This window comes from Mytilus californianus, unplaced genomic scaffold, assembly GCF_021869535.1.
Source record: "Mytilus californianus isolate M0D057914Y unplaced genomic scaffold, xbMytCali1.0.p SCAF_10, whole genome shotgun sequence".
In the NCBI taxonomy this organism is placed as follows: domain Eukaryota; kingdom Metazoa; phylum Mollusca; class Bivalvia; order Mytilida; family Mytilidae; genus Mytilus; species Mytilus californianus.
The window spans coordinates 3705902-3727901 of record NW_026262582.1 but is presented as its reverse complement, the minus strand read 5'-3'; the positions used below and the strand labels follow the sequence as shown (position 1 = coordinate 3727901).

Below are 22000 nucleotides of genomic sequence, written 5' to 3'. Positions count from 1 at the left end.
ACAAAACTTATTATGTTTTCTTATTTTCAGATTTAGATGAAATTGGAAGGACCTATCCTAAAATACAGCGTTAGAATGAAGGTTAACAAAGAAACATTCATATTATTAGATTATTGACTAAATTTCAATGTGAATAATTGATAATACCGTTTCAGCAATACAACTAGAACAAATTAACTGTCAATCTTTATCCCGGATACAAGTCTCAGACAAAAACCTTGGAGAAAACCGCTCAAATAATGAGGATGATTCTTCAGCTCTTTCATAAAGAAAGCAGGACCTTAAATTAATGAGTTTATTTGTTAAGATCTATGTTATATACATATTACAAGACTTTTTGCATCAATTCAACAATTTAAAACTATTTAAAATATTAAACACCATATGAAAAACATTAATGTTGATAGGTCTGATAGCATCCGTATTTCAGTACTGTAATAGATGTATGAATGCTGCGAATTTACAAGAATTTACAAGAACACTAATGAAATTCACGTTTTATGTTACAAGATACAATGGAGTAACAAAATCACCGAACTCCTAGGTAAAAAAGTCCCTAAAACCTAACAAAATCAAACTCATGACTATATCAACCTTTGCAGAAAATGGTAAACAACTGTCATATTTCTGATGTGGTACATGCATTTCCAAAGAAGCTAGCTAATCCTTCCACTGACATGACAGTTGTTTATTGTTTCGTTATATTGACAAAATTGAACAAAATCAAAACAACACTGTAGAATTTTCATGCGTCCGAGCCGCATCTCTCGAACCACATGGAAATTATTTATTTGCAATCTTTGTGTAACTACTGATCACTTTTTTCTGCGGACCATCATTTGTGATTTTTTCATTGAGTAGTAATGCCCTCTCCATTGGTACCATTCGATGCCATCAGCAAAAGTAGAGTGTGAACCATTAAGATACAGACCATTTAGATTACTATAGTGACAACCTTGATACCACCATGCTCCTTTATATGATGTAGCGCAATTGATTTTATTTCTGTCCTTTGTTGAGAATTGCATATTATTCTGGTACGCCATTGCATCTCCTGAAATTGAAATATTTGAATACGTGATATTTAGTCAGTATTTTAAATTCGATTCCTTCATTTTGGAAGTTATTTGGAAAAAAGTAAGAAGAATCAAGTGTCAAAAGTTTGATTTCATAATGAGCATTCGGAAAATGTTTTCATTAGTTTTTAATAAATACTTTAAAATTCTTTACATGTGATTTTCGATATACAGACAAGAATGCGGATTTTGGCCTTTTGACATTTTGTTTTGTACATCAATAATCTCGACCGTTATAAAGACTTTAGCATATTTGTTTTGTAAGTTTAACACAAATAATATAATTATGTATTTCCATCGGTTGCTTGTGACATAACCTTCAACAAGTCAAATCTCATTGTAAAAAACTCTTCAACGTTTGAATAATTTTGTGGATTTGCTTTCGTGCGTCACTAAAAAGACATAAATAGTAGTAATTTGCACCTGGTGCAGTAAACGTGGTATTGTTTATGTAATAACTACCACTTGATCAATACCTCAGATGGTGGACAATTAGTCCCCAAGATTATAATTTGTCTAGTATACAGTACTTCGGAACTGACATGAAAATAAGGATATTCATATGTGGAGAAAGTGTTTATGTTATTTATTTCCCTAACTGAAAGCCTTTTATATCGTTTTTTTTTGGAAGTCTCAATGTCAATAGTTATATGGATATGAAAGAGCTCGTCCTCATCGTCTTAGTGTAAACATATTTTATTAATTAAATTCAGGTTAAGTAATGTACACAAATTGGCATTTACATATTAATACAAGTGAATAATTAATAGGATCCAGAAACAAGCTGTTAGCTTATATTAATCCGTTTCCTAATTCAAATAAGAAATTTCATATTGTAATACTCAAGGAGTAGAATGTAAAAAAAAATAACAATGTTACACTAGAAGAAAAACAAACAAAACATATACATGTAATAAGGTTGTGAACATAAAAGAGAAAAAAAAATTTTACATCAGAAATACAATAATAAAGTGTATGTTTCTGAACGGACACAATTATTTAAGATATAAGTATTACTTGTTGAACAAGATGTTTGAAATCATATGACAAATCTTTTGCTACTGAGTATGAATGTTTGAACTGCCAAGAATATTTCAATGTTTTGTTCGTAGCTGAAATCCGTTCAACCGTATAGCAAAATTTCTTCCGACAAGAAATGTATGATATTGATTGTTTTTGGTGGGGTTCTTGTTTCCAAGTCCTTAGTTTTTCTTTGTGATGTTTTGGTATTTTTGTTTTATGATTCTTGAATGCCCGGTTGGCATATTCTCTCTCTTTTGTATGTATTTTGTATGCATTGTTTTTATTTTCGCAGAATTCTTTTCAGCCAAAAGAACACTCACTTTCTCAGTATCTTATTCATTCCTTTACTTAAACGTATGTACTTTAGTCAGTGTATTTTCTATTATCTTTGAATCTAAGCAATAAGTACATAACATCAAGTTAAAGATAGAAATGCATTTGACGATGAGGGATGGCTGTTTAACATCGAGTGTCAAATTAGATGCATATTTAGAACAATAAATATTAATGTGATATGAATATAAAGCCTGCTTTGTTCTAGGCCGACACTCTGAGCCGGGTCTTTGCTAATACTCCTTAATACCACGTGCTGAGCAGAGAAATAGCACAGACCAAATTTGACGTCTTTGATGTGACCTGGCCGGTAATCCAACTCAAGACTTCTTCCCCGCACACGAGACGAGCAAACTACCACGAGACAACAAAGGCGGCAAGATCAATTTAAAATTGTTTTGTAGCTTATAAGTTCTTTTGATAAATTAAACTGCATAACAAAGGAAAACCCCATTGCAATCAGCAATTAAATAGAATCTTACTCCGTTGGGTATATCATTGTCATCAAAACTAAAACTCATTTTTGAATGAATTCGAAAAAAGATACTTCCTTGAATGGGTTTATCTGACAGTGACAACCTACGTAATTGAAAGTGCGTGTTTGGATGTTCTAAGACAGTTAAACATAATTGTATTTCATTTACCTGCAGTCCCTGAATAACCTGATACTCGTATTGTGTATTCCGAACTAGCATCTTCAATCAAAAAGTTGCTATATAGAGCGTACCGCGTCTCCCCTTCAAAATCTTCTAAATCTATCCTCAATATGTAGTTTCCTTCTTTTGTTATTTCATGTATTAGTTCGTTCCCTATAAAATTAGAAATGAAGGCTAACTAGGGATACCATTTATAAAGTATTATTTTAAGTTATTTAATAACAGCATAACTAAAATAACGTATTATATAAATATTTTCATTACATAATTGTTTCATAAGGATTCCATCATTATGATCGGTAGCTAAGGTTCAGGAATCAATATCGCGGTATTTCAAAGTCAATCTTTATGTCTAAAAAAAATAAAAAATCAATCATCGTACGTGATACCCATTGACAATGTTGCAAATATGACTAATATAAATAGTTTTAACAAAAATAACGGAAAACTTAATCTAACACGATTATACAAAGGTGTAACTATAAAAATTACATGCTTATCTGTTGTAGACAAAAATATGTATATTGCTTTGAAATTTACAGTGATAAAATTTTGGAAATACTCCAATTTTAAGGAGTGCATCTCCTTCATAGATTTGACTCATTGTCTGGGTTTAGTTCTTATTTTCGCGCTTTTGGTTATATGAAGCCTTGAAAGTATTTGTTTTGTATTTGCAAATACTGTTACAAAACGCATCTGGAGCGCTCAAATTTGTGCCTTATTTTATAGTCATAGGAAACTTTAAATTTAAAAAAAAGTTGAATATGTTTTGTATATCTGAATGGTTAATTTTTACTATAAAACAAGTGTACATGGAATTTCTTGTAAAAGAAAATCATCTATCTTATTAAAATCTTCACAAATGTACTGCTTTGAATGATTGTCATTCCGTACTTTAATACGCCTATATATCTCCGTATGCAGTGACATTAACTACGAGACCTCTCGTTTCGGATGAAACGTTTCTTCTGTTTTGTAATGAGAAATTTTGATAACCATTCATCAGCTTTGTCTCGATTTTAGCTGACAGTTATGATAAAAAATTATTACCTAACCAAAACTCGCCATCTAGGTCACCAAAGCCGTACTTGTAAGAGTTCCAATCTCTATAAAATTCTACTTCACCGTTGAGTCGTCTTTGAAATACCTTGAAATATAAAGACACATATTACTTTAAAAACCAAGTTCGTGTCTTTCAAAGGTGCTGCCATATAGAATTATCCATACATCATATAAACATATAGATACGTCTGCCTATCTGTAGTTACAACTTCAAATCATACATTGTCCATATGATTTCTTATGATTAAGAAATACAAGGCGTTAGCATATTTATGAAGTGCCTAGAAAATCACTTAATAATGTTAGAGTAGATCTGATTCTTTACTTCCTCCCTGACCGCGGCTAGAACATGTACTTGTTACTTTTCATTTCTACGGTAATACCGCCTTGCATTGCGCAGACGCCGTATCGGTGTTGCCTTAGAAGTGAAAGTAACAAGTAAATATAAGTACCAATAAATATTTCGGATAACAGATATTCTTCATCAGTATGATGTCAAATGAATCTTATCAATTTTTTCTGATATTACTAAAATCAATCTTGCAAGTAATATAAATTAAAAACCGCGCTTTATATATATAACAGATGAAAATGCATTAATACTGGTACGCAATAATTCAATAAATACCGTCCAAAATTGATTTAATCTGAATTTGAAACGAAATAATAATATTACTTTGATTTTAACGAAATACATGCGATATTATGAGATTCGGTACATATTAACGACGTCTCTAAGCCTAAAGATTTGTACAACAATACTGATATAGTACGCAGTCGGGGGAACATCATTATACATGCATTATTTTATTTTTAATTTTCCTATATTTATATACATATATGTAAATATTCCAGAGTTGCACAGAAGACATATTATCTGTGTATTTCGGGAGCATTGACTTATAAAGTTAAAAAGAATTGAAAACTATTCAAGACCTCTCCCGAGACCACTTGAAAGCTTTGAGGCAACCACAAAATGAGGAAACTGCTTTGTAGGCGTAGAATGTCTAAGCCCAATATTGCTTCTTTCGAATGCAAGTCATGTGATGTTATTTTACTTTTTACATACTTACGACAAAGAAAATAAAAAGATCTTACGAATAATTGTTATGAAGTTTTTTTGGCGGGATAAATAGGAAAAAATTTAAAGAGCAATAGAAATATAGATTTAAGCAAACAAGACCAGTTGTTGTAATATGATATTTTATATTTTGGTATTCGCGTAGTCCCTTTTATACTTCCCACTGCACACTGGTCAATAGTACTTCTATTGTGGATACAAAACTTGCTTGTCTATTGGTCTTTGATGAATATTTGTGTTATTGACAATCAAATTACATCTCCTTAATAGATTTTTACCCTGGTTATACCTTTATAACATTTGTCTGAGACATTATATGTATTTTGGAATGAGCAAATTGTATATTAAAAAATTACTATGATACAAACTTGCTTTAAACACTTGATTATATTATTGAGCGTTAAACACTTTGCTTAAAATTAATACGACTGATTATATGCAACTCACAATCCAACCACCGTTGTCTATTTCCATATCACAATATACTTCAGAAATATTTGTTAAATGTAGTTCGTATGTTCCACTAGCACATGTTGTGTTGTCAGCACAGTCATTCCCCATTTCACAGTTACAACAAAATGGAAGATAATCTGGAAATGAGAAATAGTTTTATTATGAAAAAAGAAGAGACGCTTAATGACATGTGGTTGTTGTTGAATACAATAAAGTATATTCAATTGATGTTTAATTGATAATTAAGGAAGACACATTATTGATTGCTTTCATTGCAGTGTGGTTTTTAACTACCTTATTTCATTCTTAAAAGTCAGTGTATGAACATGTTTGTTAAAGGGTGTATTCATATTGTTGTAGATTGGTTCATCATTTTTCTGAATCAGTATTTATACAGATCAATATAAATTCTTCCTCGTTGATTCCAATATATCTGTATATTTATCTTTCTAAACAGAAATAACGTCACATTTAGCCAATTCCCCTTGCTGTATAGAAGAGGAGTTACATTAAGTGTCACAATGTGTCATTGAAGTACGATAGTCAAAATTTTGTAAAAAGTTCCATAACTTCTAATAAAATGGTTATATCAAAATGATGCAAAAATATGGTCAACTTTACATGATGGCAAACAATCTTACCAAATATGAGAGCATTCTATAAACGAGGTTTTTGATCACAAGGTGTTTTGTCACAATAATACACAAAACTAGTGAAAGTCCCATAACTCCCGTAAAAATGGTAAAATCATACTGACGATATAGCACACAAGACAAGTTAACAACACAAAAAATAAAGAATATCTAGTACTCACTATGCAGGGTTCAATAAAACGTATATAAAATATGTCGAACTCAAAACGAATTTATATGATATTGTGGGACTCTCCTTATGGATTTGATTTTACCCTGTAAATTCACATAAACGCAAAATATAATAGTACATTACAACATGTAAACCGTAGAATACCAACGGACATCTCCCATAAATTAACGACAGCCCAGGACACCACAAAGTGCGCGTCACAATAATGGATCAACGCCACATACCTTCACATAATATGCCAGTATATCCCGGTAAACAGGAACACAAGTAAGAAGATCCACTAACTGTACAAGTTCCCCCGTTTAAGCAAGGATTACCAGAACACGGTGTAACTGAAAAATCATAAATATTCGTCATCGAACGGATGTGATTTTAAAAATCAAAAATCCGAACACGTGAACAGTACATTTGTTCATTAATTTTCAGCAATATTTATTCTATCAAAGTAGAATACATATATTCATTCATTCTAAAAAAGTGTGTGCAAATTAAAAGTTGAAAAAAAAATAAACACTTCAGTACAGATTTTAATTAAAGCCAGGCAGATGTGATACCTGCTTCGAAAATAAAATCTGGCATTAGAATATATGTTCAGTAAAAGGAACTTAAAACCTCAAAAAATGCATTACAAATAGGAGATTATTATACTTGAATCACATGTGCGGATATAGATCAAAAGGTACAAATGTTTTGGAATGCTTTCGATTCTAGGAGAACTAGGACTGAATATTTGAAATGAACCTTTCCGAATGATTTTGCCAGACAAAATATACCAAGTGTTCGTCAAAATAATGATTATGCATACTTTTGTTTAATTTAAAGATAATATCTCGGACCTGTTAATTTAATAATCTGCATAGATGAACTGAACGCTTTTATTAAGCCTTTTTCTTTTCACGAGGTTAATGATAGTGCACAAATAAAAACAGATTTCAAAGGAGTAAACAAATATCACAAATAAGGAAACCCAGACACTAACATGGCTGAAACGAGAAAGTCGAACAAATAAGCAATAATTCAAATAACTATGCTCGAAAATCTAGAGATCTGAAAAGAGAAAACTAATAAAACTAGGTGTAAATCCAGGAGTGGTGAACTAATAAGTATTCTAATATGACGACCTATATATCGTTAACCAGTATAATCACAGTATAATTTCTTTTAGTGCAAACGCATAAATTCACAAAATTTGCTATTCTGCGTTACGCCAACCTTGTTTATACGACCCGGTAAACTCAATTTGCGAGTGTAAAACCCACGTTTAACGTAGGTCAAGCTTCAAATACAAAACAGCTACTTCTATTCATATATTTAAAATAAACAAATCAGTCCATTTGAGTTATTATTTCGGTGTAAAATTCCATTAAACAGAAATCCCGCCAAAAAGATTTTATCGTCTTTTGCATCTATCGTATGTATACAACCGGTCGTTTTCAGGCTAAAGAGCCAAAACATTATAATGTGTATCGGGCTTTCATGATTGACAAAATTACCGTAATTGTCCTATAAGCATCGAAATAATTCATGGCAGCCGTGAAAACCATCATGGTTTTGATATATGGACAGAAAATTAAGAAATAATTCATGGCAGTGGTGGATTTGTTTTCATGGGCATTTATATTCGTATTTTACCCCTCGCTATCGTTCCGAATAAAATAATTGAATATAAATGAACAACCCATGGTTAAATGAAAACAAATCTACAGCTGCCATGAATTATATCTTAATTTTCTATCCATATATCACAATCATAGTGGTGTTCATAAGATATAAAGATTAGTTCATTGATCATATTTGGTTCTAAAATATGAATGAGGGATGTCACACACACTTTAAACGTATTCAAATGGCACATTAATCAGCGCCATCTGTGAAAAAATATATCAAAAATACCGAACTCCAAGTAAACCAAAAAGGGGAAGTAAATAAAAACTTACAAAATCATACTAACCAATCAACGAAACGTATGAAAAACAATTGTGACATATGTAGAATTGAACATGAAGATATACCATTTGAACACAACTATACTGTAGTGGACAGTAAGCCTTATATTTTTTACCATTATTATAATTATTCTTATCTATTAAATACTTACCTTCACATAATATGCCAGTGTAGCCAGATAAACAGGAACACAAGTACGAAGATCCGCTAACTGTACAAGTTCCTCCATATAAGCAAGGATTACCAAAGCAAGGTGTAACTGAAAAAGCATAAATATGTGTCATCGAATGTATTTTTTTTAAACAAAAAGGTGACCACTTGAACAGTACAATTCGTTTATTAATTGTCTGCAATACTTTTTTCTTTCAAAGTAGAATACATATTTTCGTTCATTTTAAAAGTTTATGAAAATTTATACTTAAATGTTTGTGATGTTATACGTTAACAAATACAACAATATTACAAAGGCATTTTCTTATGTAGAAAATGGTGGATTAAACCTATATATGTTTAGTAATAGGAACTTAAAAATGTCAAAGTATACGCTACGAATGGGAGATTATTGGACATTAATCACATGCGCGGACATAGATCGAAAGGTACCAAAGTTTTGGATGTTTGCGATATAAAGGGTATTAAGATTTTATGGAGGTTTATAAATCTTTGAAATTTCCCTTTTCGAATAATTTCACCGAACAAAATGTACCGAGTGTTCATCAAAATAATGATCATTTTCAAAACAAATATTTTATGAATCAGTTTTTTTAATTTGAAGATATTATTTCTAACTTGTTTATATGATAATCTGCATAAAAGAAATGAACGCTTTCTTAAAGATTTTTATTTCACGAGGTTTAGGCTAGTGAATTGATAAAACTAAAATTTCAAGGGAGTAATCAAATATCACAAAAAAGGAAAACCAGCCATTAACATGACTATAAGGGAATGATGAACAAATAAAAAATATTCCATATAACAATGCACGGAAATCTGGATGTCTGGAAGGAGAAAACTAGTTGTAAAACCAGGAGTTGTTAACAAATACGTATTTTCTATCCATATATTACAACCATTATGTTTTTTCATAAGATATACAAAGTCGTCCATTGATCATATTTGGTTCTGAAATATGAACGAAGAATGTCGCACACACTTTTAACCTTTTCAAATGACACAAAAACTATCGTCATATAGATATGTCATTATAACACCAATCTGATTAAAATACAGACCCTGTGTGTTCAAGCTTTGCTTACAAGGATCTGAAAACGCTCCGTTCTTCTTTCTGTTTTAAAAACCTTTCTAGATCCTCTGATTTTGTCGGATAGATATGTCATTGAATGTATGCCATTTTCAAAACAAAACAACAAACACGTGAACAGTACAATTTGTTCATTAATGTTCGGCAATAGTTTTTCCCCATCAAAGTAGAATACATATTTTCATTCATTTTAAAAGTGTGTGCAAATCTAAAGTTAAATAGATATAAACACTTTAATACAGATTTTAATTCAAGCCAGGCATATGTGATACATGCTTGGAAAACACGAGTCAATAAATGTGAACACAAAAAAAAAAACAAATCAGGCATTAGAATATATGTTTAATCCCACCATTTTTTCTTAAAATGTCCTGTACCAAGTCAGGAATATGGCAGTTGTTATCAAATAGTCCGTTTCTATGTTAGTTGGCGTTTGTTTTTGTTGCAGTTTAGTATTTCTGTTGTTCCGTTGTTTTCCTCTTATTGTTAATGTGTTTCCCTTGGTTTTAGTTTGTAACCCGGATTTGTTTTCTCATAATCGATTTATGTCTTTTGAACAGCCGTATACTACTGTTGCCTTTGATAATAGGAGTTTAAAAAGTCAAAAAATGCGTTACGAATAAAAAATCAGGCATTTAAATATATGTTTAGTAATAGGAACTTAAAATGTCAAAGAGTGGGTTACGAATGGGAGACTTTTGGACTTGAATCACATGCGCGGATATTTTCTGTTTTAATGACCTTTCGAGATCCTTTGATTTTATCGAATTAAAACACTCTTTCAAAAATTTGTAGGTTGCAATTTTATTGGCTGATATAATTATTACCAAAACAGAAAGTGAAGCAGAATTTTTCCAGATCCTTGTAAGCAAAGCTTATTCGCATGATCTCTATTTTGATCAGATTGTTTGAACATTATTATCATGTATTGAACAGTTAGCGTTATAATGTCTATTATTATCACATTTCACTTATTTATCAAATACTTACCTTCGCATGATATGCCAGAGAAGCCTGGTAAACAGGAACACAAGTAAGAAGATCCGCTAACTGTACAAGTTCCTCCGTATAAGCAAGGATCACCAAAGCAAGGTGTAACTGAAAAATCATAAATATGTATCATGGAGTGTATGTCATTATTAAAACAGAAATACGACCACTAGAACAGTACACTTCGTTCATTAATTGTCTGCAATATTTGTTCCCATCAGAGTAAAATACATAGTTTCATTAATCTTTATTATAGATACAATTATTAAGCGGAGGGCGAACGGTTTGTTTTTCATGAATCAGCACTTATTCCTTGTATCTCTAACTTAAACTACAGTGTTGATGTCTTTTCACAATTAAAGCCTTTTCTTAATTAGAAGTTATTGTAAGTGAGTTTAAATAGCCCTGTTATCATGTTCAACGATGCATTAATAAACAAGTTCATAATTAATTGGTAAGAGAAATACAAATATAACATTACACGTCTGTCTTTAAATTATTATGCATCTGCATATTATCAGTAATTTACAAAATAAGACATATTATAACTTATTTCTAAGTACATATAATAAGTCTGTTACCGAAATTTCTAGCAAGAAACCTAATTCTAGGCACATCATGATTTACTCGCATTTGTGAAGATATGTAGTAAGACAGATAAAATCATACTATATTAATAAAACAAAAATGAACAAATTGAATGTTATCATATTCTTTTCAAATAACTGAAATAGCTAATAATAATAAAAAAATAAACAGGAAACCCCGCTATTGTTAAAAAAATTCCACTATAACATACAAAATAAGAAAAACGAAAAAACTAAAGAAAAGGGACAACAAAGAGAAAACAGGGATTCGAACCTACACCGACAAGTCTCTACTTCTAACTTGACTCTATAACTCATTGATCTTAACCTCGCAGCTACCAACTTATACAATACGATTGTCTAGTATGTATATATAAAGGTACAAGCCCTGTGTGTTCGTTGTACCGATATGTATCATATGTTCATTTATATTTATGAAATAGACCTCTAAATTGCAACCCATTGGTAGCCGAGAGGTTTCGTCGATGAGTTGATGTCAGTCACACATAACATATTTCAAGGAGGGGTTCGATTCCCAGTGAAGGCATATAAAAATTACTAAAGTTTAAGGTAAGTTTTTAAATTAATTCCTTTAGTGAACAGAAATTAGTTAATTAGCTGATTGAAACTTAATGAAATTAGGCACACAAATGAAACAATGAATACAATTTGGTGATTCCATTTCAGCGACAGATATAGGAAGCGTTGATTCTAGAAAAAAGAATCCACGGTTAATGAATAGGCTGACGTCACGCCAATGGTTTAATTAAATTGAGTGCAAATTTAAAGTTAAATAAATAAACACTTAAGTACAGATTTTAATTTAAGCCAGGTAGATGTGATACCTGCTTGAAAAAACCTAGTTAATAAATGTGATCATAGGTTTGTGATGTTATACGAAAACAACTAAACAAATCAGGCATTAGAATATATGTTTTGTAATAGGAGTTAAAAAAAACAAAGAATGCGTGACGAATGGAAGATTATTGGACTTGATTCACATGCGCGGACATACACCAAACGGCACCAAAGTTTTGGAATGTTTGTGATTCAAGGAAAACTAGGAATAAATATAGGTGTATAAATCTGTGAAATTTACGATTCCGAATTATTTCGCCGAACAAAATATATACCAAGTGTCTTTAAAACTATGATTATTTTTAAAACATATATTTTTTTGATTATTCTTTTTTAAATTTAAAGATAATATTTTGGACCTGTTTATATAATAATCTGTATAGATGAACTGAACGCTAATTTAAAGATTTTCTCCTTTCATGAGGTTCAGGCTAGTGAATACAAAAAAAAACGATTTCAAGGGAGTAATTAAATATCACAAATAAGAAAAACCAGACATAAACATGGACAAAGGAGAAAGACAAACAAATAATCAATAATCAAAATAACAATGTACAGAAATCTAGACTTCTGGAAGGAGAAAACTATGTGTAAATACAGTAGTTGTGAACAAATAAGTATTTTCTATTCATATAGCACAGCCATATAATTATTCATGATATATAAATATTCGTCTATTGATTATATTTGCTTCTACAGTATGAATGAGAGATGTCACACATATTTAACTAATTCAAATGCCACATAATTCAGCATCATTTGTGACATATGTAAAATAGAACATACAGGTAAGTCATTTTGAACATTGACATTTCGTAGTGGACAGTTAAGGTTACCATGATTACCATTATTACAATAATTCTTATTTATTGAGTACTTACCTTCACATGATAGGCCAGTGTAGCCTGTTATACAGGAACACAAGTAAGAAGATTCACTAACTGTACAAGTTCCTCCATTTAAGCAAGGATCACCAAAGCACGGTGTTACTGAAATATTATAAATATGCGTCATCGAATGTATGCCAATTTTAAAACAAAACGCCGACCACATGTTAATCTATCAGTTTCTTGCAATCTTTTTTCGATAAAAGTAGGATACATAGTTTTCTTTCTATATAACAGAGTGTACATATTTAAAGTGAAAAAGATAAACACTTAAGTGTAGATTTAAATCAAAACCAGGCTGGGTAATACCTGCTTAAAAAAGTTAATAAATGTTATCATAATTTTTCCTATGTTGTAAGAACACCAATAACAAATTTAGCAGTAAAATATATGTTTAATTATAGAAGTTTAAAATGTCAAAGAATGCGTTTCGAATGAGAGATTATTGGACTTTAATTCATATAAAACATATCTTTTAAGACGAAATTGATTTTCAAAAAATTATATATTTTATATTTTCATTCATACAATATTTAAATAACGTTCTAGTTTGAATTGTTTTGCATTTGTCATTTCGGGGCCTTTTACAGCTGACTATGCGGTATGGGTTTTACTTATTGTTGAAGGCCGTACGGTGACCTATAGTTGTTAATTTCTGTGTCGTTTGGTCTTTTGTGGAGAGTTGTCTCATTGGCAATCATACCATATCTTCTTCTTTTTACATTAAATCTCTTCGATATTTGTTTTTGTACTCGTATGAAGCAGAATTCATTCAGAACCTTCTAAAAGACAAAAAAAAAGAAGCACCGTGCGAAATTCTTTAATTTTACTTTTAGATATATTAATGATTTCCTATCACTGAATAACCCATATTTCAGTCAGTACTTGCATCTTATATATCACAGTGAACTTGAAATTAAGGATACTACCGATAATAGAAGGACTTTTTCATACCTTGATCTTTTCCTCAATATTGACACAAATGGACGACTTCACACTAAAATCTATGACAAACGGGATGATTTCAAATTCCCAATTATCAATTTCCTATTTCGCAGCATGAAGATGCCCTCTGCCCCGTCGTACGGTGTTTACAAGTCTCAATTGATACGTTATGCTCGGGCATGTTTACACTATACGGACTTCATATACAGGAGTGTGCTCGCTACGCAGATACTGCTCCGAAAGAGTTATGATATACGATATGTCTGTGTCTAAACTAACTAATGACATTTTGACCACGTCTTAGATTGCGGTTTACCATCTACGTCGTCTGGTCTGTTAAGTACCGAACGTGACCTATTCCCGAATATGACTGTTTTGCCGAGTGTGAATTCGCATTGCTATACGACGTGTCTCGGTATTTATACATCCAACATTCATGTATTTAGTTATGATGTTTATTTTGTAAGTTCCATTAGATATTGTGTTATGTCTTATCGTTTGAGGTTTGAATTCTGTATTTTCGGTGCATTTCACATATGTCTTATTTGTCAGTATAGTCGAGGTTTGAAGCAACTGTATGCTTAGGATTGTTTTGTTTGTGCGCGGTTTTGATTTGGAGGAATGACCGACATGGTTAGAGGGTGCGGATGGTGGCGCCATTGCAGACACGGTACCTTTTTGGTATTCATGTCATTGTTGGAGGATGCATGAAGTGGTGCCATTGTAAGCGCAGTCCCAATTTAATAGTCTTGTACGTGTCTATATTTTATTTTTGGAAATATGCTTGTGATAATATGAACGTCACAAAGATACGTCGCTTTTTGTGGCGTTGATCCATTCATGTGACGCGCAGTTTGTGCTTTGTTTGTGGTGTGCTGTGCTGTCGTGGATTTATGGGAGGTGTCCGTTGTTGTTCTGCGGTTTGCATGTTGTAATGTGCTACTGTATTGTTTGTTTATGTGTTTCTCTGTGCTTGGTGTTCTTGCGTTTGTTTGTGCTGTGTTCCTGTCACGTGGTGCTGTCATTTTAGCGGTATTTTTAACATTGCCATATAAGCGGGAGGTTTGGCTAACCATAAAACCAGGTTTAACCCATCATTTGTTCTTAAAATGTCCTGTGCCAAGTCAGGAATATGGCAGTTATTATCAAATAGTTCGTTTCTATGTATGTTGGCGTTTGTATTTGTTGCATTACAGTGTTTCTGTTGTTCCGTTTTTTTTCCTCTTATAGTTGATGTGTTTCGATGTGTTTCCCTCGGTTTTAGTTTGTAACCCGGATTTCTTTTCACTTAATCGACTGATGACTATTGAACAGCGGTATACTACTGTTACCTTTATTTACCATGTTTTAACCTTAAAACCCTGCCATGTTTTTAGAAAAAGCCGTACTTTAATAAGTAGAATAAGGGTACTAATTAAGTTGAAAAAAGAACCTTCACACTTTGTTCCATTGTACCCATTTGGACAGAAGCAAACATTAGATGCTACAAGTATTTCACAGGATCCATTGTTTAGACAAGGTTGGTTCGAACAAGGAGTTTCTACAAAAAATATAACATATAATGTTTAACATTAAAAATACGAAATCATTAACGATTGTAATTCAATCGACTTCTTTTGAAATGGTCTGATGTGCCTATATTGATTCTGTACTATAAAAACTAGAAATCACAGTGTCCGTTTAAATATAATAGTAAATAAAAATTATTCAACCATTTACCTAGGCATATTTATCCCATGTATACGCCATAGGAATGCATACATAACATGAGACTAATACCCTATCGACCCATCTCGACTGACTCTATTTAATGCCATTACAATTTCCTCTTTTTAATTCTATATGTTTCTATATTGAAATCGATTCACCAATCAGAAGATCGTCACCGTTAGTTAGTTTAAATTTTTAAATGTATGTGTCGAACTTTGAAGTGCATCGTTTTTTTTAATATTTTTTTTGTACCTTCACATTGTGTTCCATTATAACCATCCTGACAAGAACAGACGTATGATGTTCCATTTACTATGCATGATCCATTATTGAGGCACGGTTCAGTAGAACATGAGGAATCTGTAAGACAAAGTTTGATTTGATTTAGCTATTATCTTACATAATTTTTCAAGTTTCTGTTATTTCTTACACATAAATAAAATACCGACAACTACTTAAAAATATGATATGTTTACAAATTTATTTATTGTGTTATGATATACTTTCGATTTTGAAATACTATGGAGATTAATTGTCCATTATTTACTATTGAAACTTGAATGATAATGTCGAAATCCATTCATTCTTTCCATGGACTAGTAGCAAGATTGCAGTCTGAAACGGCCAGTTTGGTCTTATCAATTTTTAAACCACTGAATTTACCGCAAACGAAAAACGTTCAGACTTTTTCAGACTTTCGGACGTCGTTCCGATCGTGAAGTTCAGTCCGTTCAGTTATGTCAAGAGTAACAAGTCGAAATGTTCTAGCGTTCGATTAAGATGTTTTGGACGAAATCAGACCAAATATAAAACATATCGTTCAAATTTGTCGGATTATGTTCAGATCCGTTCAGTATGGAAGTATTAACTATTGAAACTTGAAATTATGATTATCGAGTTCCTTTTCTTCCTTGGTTTTTCTTTGTCAGTTGAGTAATGTTACTGGGTGTTGATTTTTCACTTGATTAACAATGTGAATAGATGTTAAATCTAATATTCGTCTATTGATTATATTTGCTTCTACAGTATGAATGAGAGATGTCACACATTTTTAACTAATTCAAATGCCACATAATTCAGCATCATTTGTGACATATGTAAAATAGAACATACAGGTAAGTCATTTTGAACATTGACATTTCGTAGTGGACAGTTAAGGTTACCATGATTACCATTATTACAATAACTCTTTTTTATTGAGTACTTACCTTCACATGATAGGCCAGTGTAGCCTGTTATACAGGAACACAAGTAAGAAGATTCACTAACTGTGCAAGTTCCTCCATTTAAGCAAGGATCACCAAAGCACGGTGTTACTGAAATATTATAAATATGCGTCATCGAATGTATGCCAATTTTAAAACAAAACGCCGACCACATGTTAATCTATCAATTTCTTGCAATCTTTTTTCGATAAAAGTAGGATACATATTTTTCTTTCTATATAACAGAGTGTACATATTTAAAGTGAAAAAGATAAACACTTAAGTGTAGATTTAAATTAAAGCCAGGCTGGGTAATACCTGCTTAAAAAAGTTAATAAATGTTATCATAATTTTTCTTATGTTATAAGAACACCAATAACAAATCTAGCAGTAAAATATATGTTTAATTATAGAAGTTTAAAATGTCAAAGAATGCGTTTCGAATGAGAGATTATTGGACTTTAATTCATATAAAACATATCTTTTAAGACGAAATTGATTTTCAAAAAATTATATTTTATATTTTCATTCATACAATATTTAAATAACGTTCTAGATTGAATTGTTTTGCATTTGTCATTTCGGGGCCTTTTACAGCTGACTATGCGGTATGGGTTTTACTTATTGTTGAAGGCCGTACGGTGACCTATAGTTGTTAATTTCTGTGTCGTTTGGTCTTTTGTGGAGAGTTGTCTCATTGGCAATCATACCATATCTTCTTCTTTTTACATTAAATCTCTTCGATATTTGTTTTTGTACTCGTATGAAGCAGAATTCATTCAGAATCTTCTAAAAGACAAAAAAAAAAAAGCACCGTGCGAAATTCTTTAATTTTACTTTTAGATATATTGATGATTTCCTATCACTGAATAACCCATATTTCAGTCAGTACCTGCATCTCATATATCACAGTGAACTTGAAATTAAGGATACTACCGATAATAGAAGGACTTTTTCATACCTTGATCTTTTCCTCAATATTGACACAAATGGACGACTTCACACTAAAATCTATGACAAACGGGATGATTTCAAATTCCCAATTATCAATTTCCTATTTCGCAGCATGAAGATGCCCTCTGCCCCGTCATACGGTGTTTACAAGTCTCAATTGATACGTTATGCTCGGGCATGTTTACACTATACGGACTTCATATGCAGGAGTGTGCTCGCTACGCAGATACTGCTCCGACAGAGTTATGAGGAAAAAAGTCACTCCGTAAATTTTATGGACACCATCACAAATTTGGTTGATCTATACGATGTGTCTGTGTCTAAACTAACTAATGACATTTTGACCACGTCTTAGATTGTGGTTTACCATCTACGTCGTCTGGTCTGCTAAGTACCGAACGTGACCTATTCCCGAATATGACTGTTTTGCCGAGTGTGAATTCGCATTGCTATACGACGTGTCTCGGTATTTATACATCCAACATTCATGTATTTAGTTATGATGTTTATTTTGTAAGTTCCATTAGATATTGTGTTATGTCTTATCGTTTGAGGTTTGAATTCTGTATTTTCGGTGCATTTCACATATGTCTTATTTGTCAGTATAGTCGAGGTTTGAAGCAACTGTATGCTTAGGATTGTTTTGTTTGTGCGCGGTTTTGATTTGGAGGAATGACCGACATGGTTAGAGGGTGCGGATGGTGGCGCCATTGCAGACACGGTACCTTTTTGGTATTCATGTCATGGTTGGAGGATGCATGAAGTGGTACCATTGTAAGCGCAGTCCCAATTTAATAGTCTTGTACGGGTCTATATTTTATTTTTTGAAATATGCCTGTGATAATATGAACGTCACAAAGATACGTCGCTTTTTGTGGCGTTGATCCATTCATGTGACGCGCAGTTTGTGCTTTGTTTGTGGTGTGCTGTGCTATCGTGGATTTATGGGAGGTGTCCGTTGTTGTTCTGCGGTTTGCATGTTGTAATGTGCTACTGTATTGTTTGTTTATGTGTTTCTCTGTGCTTGGTGTTCTTGCGTTTGTTTGTGCTGTGTTCCTGTCACGTGGTGTTGTCATTTTAGCGGCATTTTTAACATTGCCATATAAGCGGGAGGTTTGGCTAACCATAAAACCAGGTTCAACCCATCATTTGTTCTTAAAATGTCCTGTGCCAAGTCAGGAATATGGCAGTTATTATCAAATAGTTCGTTTCTATGTATGTTGGCGTTTGTATTTGTTGCATTACAGTGTTTCTGTTGTTCCGTTTGTTTTCCTCTTATAGTTGATGTGTTTCGATGTGTTTCCCTCGGTTTTAGTTTGTAACCCGGATTTCTTTTCACTTAATCGACTGATGACTATTGAACAGCGGTATACTACTGTTACCTTTATTTACCATGTTTTAACCTTAAAACCCTGCCATGTTTTTAGAAAAAGCCGTACTTTAATAAGTAGAATAAGGGTACTAATTAAGTTGAAAAAAGAACCTTCACACTTTGTTCCATTGTACCCATTTGGACAGAAGCAAACATTAGATGCTACAAGTATTTCACAGGATCCATTGTTTAGACAAGGTTGGTTTGAACAAGGAGTTTCTACAAAAAATATAACATATAATGTTTAACATTAAAAATACGAAATCATTAACGATTGTAATTCAATCGACTTCTTTTGAAATGGTCCGATGTGCCTATATTGATTCTGTACTATAAAAACTAGAAGTCACAGTGTCCGTTTAAATATAATAGTAAATAAAAATTATTCAAACATTTACCTAGGCATATTTATCCCATGTATACGCCATAGGAATGCATACATAACATGAGACTAATACCCTATCGACCCATCTCGTCTGACTCTATTTAATGCCATTACAATTTCCTCTTTTTAATTCTATATGTTTCTATATTGAAATCGATTCACCAATCAGAAGATCGTCACCGTTAGTTAGTTTAATTTTTTAAATGTATGTGTCGAACTTTGTAGTGCATCGTTTTTTTAATATTTATTTTGTACCTTCACATTGTGTTCCATTATAACCATCCTGACAAGAACAGACGTATGATGTTCCATTTACTATGCATGATCCATTATTGAGGCACGGTTCAGTAGAACATGAGGAATCTGTAAGACAAAGTTTGATTTGATTTAGCTATTATCTTACATAATTTTTCAAGTTTCTGTTATTTCTTACACATAAATAAAATACCAACAACTACTTAAAAATATGATATGTTTACAAATATATTTATTGTGTTATGATATACTTTCGATTTTGAAATACTATGGAGATTAATTGTTCATTATTTACTATTGAAACTTGAATGATTATGTCGAAATCCATTTATTCTTTCCATGGACTAGTAGCAAGATTGCAGTCTGAAACGGCCAGTTTGGTCTTATCAATTTTTAAACCACTGAATTTACCGCAAACGAAAAACGTTCAGACTTTTTCAGACTTTCGGACGTCGTTCCGATCGTGAAGTTCAGTCCGTTCAGTTATGTCAAGAGTAACAAGTCGAAATGTTCTAGCGTTCGATTAAGATGTTTTGGACGAAATCAGACCAAATATAAAAAATATCGTTCAAATTTGTCGGATTATGTTCAGATCCGTTCAGTATGGAAGTATTAACTATTGAAACTTGAAATTATGATTATCGAGTTCCTTTTCTTCCTTGGTTTTTCTTTGTCAGTTGAGTAATGTTACTGGATGTTGATTTTTCACTTGATTAACAATGTGAATAGATGTTAAATCTAATAGCAGGACAGCAAAAATTAAAATTGAATTGGCTATTCTGTTCAGATATCTTGGATTGTCCTTAATTCGAAAGTTTTACGTTGATTATGTCAAAATATTCAGTGTATTGCGTCCTTGATAACGGTTTCTCTAGACTATTAAGTTCATAAAGAAAGGCGACAGATACCAAAGAGACATTCAAACTCACTAGTCTAAAATAAACTGACTACGCCATGGCAAAAAACAAAAAGACCAAAAGTATAAATAATATAACACAGCCAAACAAAGACTGAGCAACACGAACCCCACAAAAAACCTGGGTGATCTCAAGTGCTCCGGAAGAGTAAGCAGTTCCTACTCCAAATGTGGCACCTTTTGTGTTTCTGATGTAAGTACGAACCCGGTGATAAGACGTAAAACAAAGTGTTACTCATCTTGCATCCGATATTCATGGTATTATGCAAAACAGTAAAAACGGTTACTAAAATGTATAACCTTCCTAACATCAGTAATACTTTTCTGTGGAACAGCCATACAAAAACGTTTGTATAAGATCATCTTACCTTCACACTTACTGCCACTGTAACCAAAAGGACAAAGACAGTTAAACGATTCACCCACTTCAATGCACGTTCCACCATTGTAACAAGGCTCATTCTTACATGGTATTTCTGAAACTGAGCATTGCATAGATTATATTTAGAAAAGAGCCTTTTCTGAAAAGAAACAGAAACTATACACAAACTTAAGTAAGATAATAAATTTTAGTACGTTTACACCAACTACATATACTGAGGATGAGATTGCAGATGAACACATTTCTTCAGTAACTGATATGAAGCTGTTACTGAAAACTTCCAATTTTCAACTATAAAATCCCTTATTCACACAAGAAACTTCATAAAATTCGCACTTGCTGTATTCGGGTACTGTTCGACTACTTATTTATCTTATCTCAGCCAAATACTTTTAGAAACCAAACACTATTTGTTGCAATGATTTCGATAAATCTAGTTGTTATCATATCCAACGTATCCGTTTAAGTTTTCAATACTTTCCAAAATACACTTCTTGGACATATATAAGATATTATTAAACACATAAGATTTTAAGCTCAAAATTCCTGTTTGTTATACACTGGTAGTAGTATGATTGACATACAAAGACAATATTATTTGAAGCTTTTTTCGCAGGAACAACAACATATTTGTCGTGAAGAGATGACAGACCTTTCACAGCTTCTTTGTCTCTGAAAACTGAAGACTTTGGTCGATCATTCACACAGTTTTTCAAGTTATGAATTCGACGTTTTATCAGAGACCTGACTATTTTGACCCATTCTAAAAAAGTGTCTAGTTTAACTTCTTCTCGTTTAGCCCATGCTCTGGCGTAGTCCTCAATGGAATCCGTAGCT

At 32.2% G+C, this 22000-nt stretch overlaps 1 protein-coding gene across 1 annotated transcript; it reads right to left on the bottom strand.

The window, feature by feature from the left end:
- Positions 1-472: 472 nt before the first annotated feature.
- LOC127718643 (fibropellin-1-like) lies at positions 473-21276 on the bottom strand. The gene is made up of 14 exons (XM_052224695.1): positions 21150-21276; positions 19866-19973; positions 19337-19444; positions 16903-17010; positions 15947-16054; positions 15417-15524; positions 13034-13141; positions 10708-10815; positions 8608-8715; positions 6734-6841; positions 5679-5821; positions 4139-4235; positions 3077-3241; positions 473-1054 (listed from the first exon to the last, which is right to left on the bottom strand). The coding sequence occupies exons 1-14, from the start codon at positions 21274-21276 to the stop codon at positions 816-818; spliced, it is 1743 nt and encodes a 580-aa protein (XP_052080655.1). The 3' UTR covers positions 473-815.
- Positions 21277-22000: the final 724 nt, after the last annotated feature.

Excerpts from the sequence above, each read along its gene's own strand:
- LOC127718643 (XM_052224695.1), bottom strand. The coding sequence starts at position 21,276 with ATGCAATGCTCAGTTTCAGAAATACCATGTAAGAATGAGCCTTGTTAC. Across the intron at positions 19,445-19,865 it reads TAATGGAACACAATGTGAAG|AAACTCCTTGTTCAAACCAA; the intron begins GTACAAAATAAA and ends TATTTTTTGTAG. Across the intron at positions 8,716-10,707 it reads CTCTGGCATATCATGCGAAG|TTACACCTTGCTTTGGTAAT; the intron begins GTAAGTATTTGA and ends ATGCTTTTTCAG.